Genomic DNA, 6600 nt, shown 5'->3' on the forward strand with positions numbered 1-6600 from the left:
TGAATGTAGTGGTAACACAAAGGCGTAGACTGTAATTTAAACTACCTACCGCAAACGTATACAAGCTATTTCTTGTAAACACAAAACAGATCACTAGGTTAAACTTATAATTTAAGTAGGAACTAGGCTAAGTAGTCATAAGTATACAGTGCCTTATATCTGTAGTTATATTTTACTACACGTGTAAATGTACTTATTGTTGACAAACGAATAAAATGTTTTATACAAAAAAGAAAAGGTCCCCGTTCGATCACCGAAGTCAAGATGCACTAGATGGCGTTCCGTAAGAAGATGGCTGGCCGCTCCACATCCATCTCTGGAAAAGCCGTGCTGCTGGTTTTATCGTGCTGAAATTTCACACAGTCGTCAGTTCCATCCTTACTAACGTCTAGAAATTATAAAAAGTCCAACAGCAAAAATCCTTACCGCCAAGTTGGGGTTCAAGCATGGTCGGGCGTCCTCACTCATTCTCCGGCTTGTTCTTCGGTTGGTGGTTTCGATGGAAAGTAGAAACCTGGTCTGATAGGGGTATAAGCTAATAAGCTGAGGCACCCTGAGTCCTTCTAAGGACGACCCACACTAGTTGTCCATATCTACTTTCTAGCGAAACCACTGCCAAGGGAACGGGCTCGGAAAAATTAGCGGGGAAAGTAGACCCTGTTGAGCTTGACTCTAGTCTGGCACTGTAAGGAGACATGAGAGGTGTAGCATAAGTCGGAGTGGTGTTTTTTCGGCATGTCGCCAGTGAAATACCACTACTTTCATTGTTTCTTTACTTACTTGGTTGGGCGGAGCGCGTGCGCCGAGGTTCCGACCCGGTCGTCACGGTGTTCTTGCGCCAAGCGTGTAAGAGTGGTGTGAGGTCTCAGCTACCGATCACCAATAATACTTCCGCGTGATCCGTTTCGAGGACACTGCCAGGTGGGGAGTTTGACTGGGGCGGTACATCTGTCAAAGAATAACGCAGGTGTCCTAAGGCCAGCTCAGCGAGGACAGAAACCTCGCGTAGAGCAAAAGGGCAAAAGCTGGCTTGATCTCGATGTTCAGTACGCATAGAGACTGCGAAAGCACGGCCTATCGATCCTTTTGGCTTGAAGAGTTTTCAGCAAGAGGTATCAGAAAAGTTACCACAGGAATAACTGGCTTGTGGCGGCCAAGCGTTCATAGCGACGTCGCTTTTTGATCCTTCGATGTCGGCTCTTCCCATCATTACGAAGCAGAATTCGCCAAGTGTTGGATTGTTCACCCACCAATAAGGAACGTGAGCTGGATTTAGACCGTCGCGAGATAGGTTAGTTTTACCCTAGTGATGGCTAGTTGCGATAGTAATCCTGCTCAGTACGAGAGGAACCGCAGGTTCGGACATTTGGTTCACGCACTCGGTCGAGCGGCCGGTGGTGCGAAGCTACCATCCGTTGGATTATGCCTGAACGCCTCTAAGGCCGTATCCATTCTAGTCAAATACGGCAACGATAGATCTAGGAGTCTCGTAAGAGTCGAAAGGCTCGAACAATGTGAATCCACTAGGTGGCCGGCCCTTCGTGACCGGTCATCGCACTAGAGCCCCTGTTTGCCGTACGGGCGTCTTTGGATTTCGTCCTCGGGATCTTCCCGATCGGACGGACCACGGCGCTCTAACGGTCGATCATGGGTACTCCAAAGTTCGACGTCGAGACTTAGAATCGTTCGTAAACGACTTAGGTACCTGGCGGGGTGTTGTGCACGGTAGAGCAGTTACCACGCTGCGATCTGTTAAGACTCAGCCCTATGCTTGGGGATTCGTCTTGTCGGTTAGACGAGACCCCACGAAAAAGCATGAGGGTTGAAGCTCTTACATTTTTTTTTTTTTCGCAATTTTTTTTCTTTTTCACAAAGCAATACGCCGCTGGCACTTAGAAAGAAAATAGAAAAAAAATTGCACGTTCTTTTGGCCGGCTGTTAGTGAGAAAGAAGGAAAAGCCAATAATAAGCCAATGACGATGATGATATGTTGCTCGGAGGAAAGGAGGGGCATCCCGGGATGAGCGAAAGCAATACGCCGCTGGGACTTTGTTGATTCTCGGTGTTGCCGCGGGCGAATGGAAGAAAGAGGAGCAACCGGCGCTGAGCGAAAGTAATACGCCGCTGGGACTTGGAAGAAAGAAACCTTTTTTTTACATCTTCTCAAATATAATCCTAACCTAACTCATTATTTAAATCTTTTATTTCCATTTCTTTTTCTCTTCCTTTTTTTCAAATATAAACCTAACCTGACACATCTTTTATCTTTTTTTTTCTTTATTTTTTTCCAAATATAAACCTAACCTAACCTAACCTGAACTTTTATCTTTTCTTTTCACACATAAACCTAACCTAATCTCAGCTTTTAAAAAAAATAACCCTAACCTGAGCTTCTTTTTCAAATATAAACCAGACCTAACCAGACTCGCATAGCGAGATTCCCTCAGGGAGAGTGGCAGAAAACTCTACTTTCGCTAATATATCTATAGATACATATACATGCACATGCATATATAAATAAATATAACGTACATATATACAGGGTGTCACGTAACTCCTCGAACATCCGGAAATGGGGGATAGCTGGGGTGACTCTGAACAACTTTTTCCTTTCCCAAAATCCAGTTTGAAGCTTCGTTTTCGAGTTATTAACGAAAAACACTGGCCAATTACAGCGAATAATACTAACGAATAAAAGTACCGAACACAGTTATGAAACGACTTACTTGTTATTCATGAAAAAGAAAAAAAATACGTTTTGGAAATCGATGTCAATTATAAAATTTCATCGAAATCTGTTGATGGAGAAACAAGCAACAGGCATCGAAAGATGTAAGAATCTGCAGATTTATTACAGTTTTACGCCGAAAGTCGTGATAGTGCGATTTTCATCATCTTTAACCGTTTGTAGCTCATAGAAACATTAACCAATTTCGATGAAATTATCAGCACGTGTATCATTGACATAGATCTACAAAACGTATTTTTTAGATTTTCATTTCGAGCTCAGATAAAAAAGTTGTAAAACTGACCTTCGCTATTTTCTTCGCGATACAGACTAATTGCAGTTTTTTTACAAATTTATACAAACGTCGGAATGACGGCCAAAAACCATTTCTCTAAGCCTTATAAAAACAGCAGTGCAAAGTGAAAGTTTTTTGACAGCTATCGAGAACCGAGAAGTCACGCGTACGCATTTGTTCGCTCGCGCGGGTGCATCTCTGTTCGGCCGTCCCTGAGCGCGGGCTCTACGCGCGCTGTAATTGGCCAGTGTTTTTCGTTAATAATTCAAAAACGAAGCTTCAAACTGGATTTTGGAAAAGGAAAAGGTTGTTCAGAGTCACCTCAGCTACCCCCCATTTCCGGGTGTTCGAGGAGTTACGGGACACCCTGTATAATCAATAATTTAGAAGATAATCAAATAGAATCGATTTTCAGCATTTCATTAATTATTTTAACGTTTAAGGGTCCGGGAGCACGTTTTCCCGTCATCCGATCGAACTTAACTTTTGCACAGATTATCTTTTTATTAATTGGAACTACTCTGGGAGGTGCCGCGAAAAAAATTTTCATCAAGAGTAAATAAGAGTCATGTTACCTACTATCCTGCTCTGAGAAGACGACGAGCAGGACGACACAGAGGCAAGGGAAGTAAGCCGCCTTCCCTACCTTTGAAGCTCATCGTCGCGCGATGGATTAGTAGATGTGACCGTTTCGGCCAATAGTAAAACTGCGTGTGATCTGATTTCACGAGTGTATCCGTTACAAACAATGAGATCCACATTCCTTCCACTCGTCACCTTCTCAGCGTAGATCAGTACACACGCACGTGCATAAATAGAGGGACGTGGATTTCCGTCTACGCGGACAGTCGGCGTCCTTAACCCCCGCGTTGTTTGAGGGAACACTATACCTAGTCTCTCTAACACTCGCCAGGTTTCCAAACGCCTCAAAAAGTTTCTCGTTCGCTCATTATCCGATTACACAATCGCTTGAAGTTGAGATGGGTGAGGAACGTCGTTACACTGTTTTCACCTCAATTTATTAAAGTATAAGTGTATGGTCGGCGTACAATTGGTCCAGAAAATACAATCGTTTACTTTGTTAATTGTCCCGGTGGTAGCGGTTCGGAGGGTACGTCGCGATGGTCGGGTAAAGGAACAAACTGTCCGGAGGTGTAGGCATTCGTGTACCCCACGCGAATGTGTCTGATCTAACTCGAGTTGGCGGTCTAACGATAACAGAGAGAATGTTGGGTGCGAAAGCTAACGGGCATGTATATAAGTGTGCAACGTCGTTTCGAAGGCCGCGAGGTCGAACGAGGATCCGCCTCATCCTCCAGCCCTTCGTGCGATGATCGTATCGCAATATCTATCGAACGCCGTCGGCCGACGATCGTCATTCGAAACTCTTCGAATGTGGTATCCTCTCGCGCCGACAATCGAACGCATTACAGACATTGCTTACGAGAAAGCTAACGGCATACGCGACTACTACTTCGTACAGAGAAGGCCGCGAGGTCGAACGAGGATTCGTCCTCATCCTCCAGCCCTTCGTACAAGTATAGCAACGCGTTGTCGGGACGCTGTGTGTGGCACATAATGACAAGCGCTTGTAAGAGCAGCACTCCATGTCACAGAGATACGAAGAGGGAAGGCATCTCTCTCTAGACAACGGGAAGAGGTACGAGGGAAAGAAACAACCAATGAAAAATGCTTGCACTCAACGAAAATGCATCCGCACTAACGAAAATGCTCCCACTCTCAAAAATGCTTGCTCCCAAACGTTACGTGCAAAATGGATGAGGGAAAGACAAAACCACTCTTACAAGAGGGAAAGTAAAAACGTACCCCGTGTCGGAGAGACGACGTGTACCCTCTTCTATTGCTGATGATCTGTGATGTGTTTGCTCACATATTGCGTTTCTTAGAGGACGCCGAAACGAATTTTAGGGGTTCGAACGAAACTATTCATGTTTCATACCTCGAATCGTTTTCGCGCTGCTCCTGAAACGCTAGTCCGATTTGGACTACTCTACATACGGGTAACCATGAAATTGAAACGCACTGCGAAAACAACACTACGTCCATTAATCATACGAAAATTAAAGGCATATATGCGAATTCGTCTCGAAGGCCGCGAGGTCGAACGAGGATTTGTCCTCATCCTCCAGTCCTTCGTGCAAGTATAGCAACGCGTCGTCGAGACTCGCGTTTCAGCGCCTGTGATCGTATCCCAATCTCTATCCGAGGATGCCGACCGACGATCTACATTCGTACTGCACGAATGTGTCCAATCTAACTCGAGTTGGCGGTCTAACGATAACAGAGAGAGTATATTGGGTGCGAAAGCTAACGCGCATACTTATACGTATGATAATCGTCGTTTCGAAGGCCGTGAGGTCGAACGAGAGGATACGTCCTCGTCCTCCAGCCCTTCGTGCGACGAGCAACGTGCCGTCGAGACGCGCGTTTGCCAAAATGTGATCGTACAGCAATATCTATCGAACGCCGTCGGCCGACGATCGTCATTCGTAACTCTTCGAATGTGGTATCCTCTCGCGCCGACAATCGAACGCATTACAGACATTGCTTACGAAAGCTAACGGCATACGCGACTACTTCGTACAGAGAAGGCCGCGAGGTCGAACGAGGATTTGTCCTCATCCTCCAGTCCTTCGTGCAAGTATAGCAACGCGTCGTCGAGACTCGCGTTTCAGCGCCTGTGATCGTATCCCAATCTCTATCCGAGGATGCCGACCGACGATCTACATTCGTACTGCACGAATGTGTCCAATCTAACTCGAGTTGGCGGTCTAACGATAACAGAGAGAGTATATTGGGTGCGAAAGCTAAAAGGCATACGTATGACGTATGATGAACATCGTTTCGAAGGCCGTGAGGTCGAACGAGGACGCGTCCTCATCCTCCGGTGCTTCGTACGGGAAAGAAATACGCCTCATTTTTTTTTAAGCCGAAAACACCATCGCATCCCACTCTCTTTCCGAGGATGCCGACCGACGATCTTCATTCGTACTGCACGAATGTGTCCGATCTAACTCGAGTTGGCGGTCCAACGATAACAGAGAGTATCTGGGGTGCGAAAGCTAAAGGGCATATATATATATATACGTATGCTGAACGTCGTTTCGAAGGCCGGGAGGTCGAACGAGAGGGTACGCCCTCGTCCTCCAGCCCTTCGTGCGACGAGCAACGTGCCGTCGAGACGCGCGTTTGCCAAAATGTGATCGTACAGCAATATCTATCGAACGCCGTCGGCCGACGATCGTCATTCGTAACTCTTCGAATGTGGTATCCTCTCGCGCCGACAATCGAACGCATTACAGACATTGCTTACGAAAGCTAACGGCATACGCGACTACTTCGTACAGAGAAGGCCGCGAGGTCGAACGAGGATTTGTCCTCATCCTCCAGTCCTTCGTGCAAGTATAGCAACGCGTCGTCGAGACTCGCGTTTCAGCGCCTGTGATCGTATCCCAATCTCTATCCGAGGATGCCGACCGACGATCTACATTCGTACTGCACGAATGTGTCCAATCTAACTCGAGTTGGCGGTCTAACGATAACAGAGAGCATGTTG

At 46.2% G+C, this 6600-nt stretch overlaps 1 protein-coding gene across 1 annotated transcript; it reads right to left on the reverse strand.

Annotated features, from left to right (window-relative positions):
• Positions 1–850: 850 nt before the first annotated feature.
• LOC108577999 lies at positions 851–1452 on the reverse strand. Its single transcript, XM_017941242.1, is given in 2 exon segments — positions 851–1303; positions 1378–1452. Coding segments are annotated over 2 exon segments (513 nt in total). The 3' UTR covers positions 851–865.
• Positions 1453–6600: the final 5148 nt, after the last annotated feature.

Source organism: Habropoda laboriosa, unplaced genomic scaffold, assembly GCF_001263275.1.
Source record: "Habropoda laboriosa isolate 0110345459 unplaced genomic scaffold, ASM126327v1 scaffold769, whole genome shotgun sequence".
In the NCBI taxonomy this organism is placed as follows: Eukaryota; Metazoa; Arthropoda; class Insecta; order Hymenoptera; family Apidae; genus Habropoda; species Habropoda laboriosa.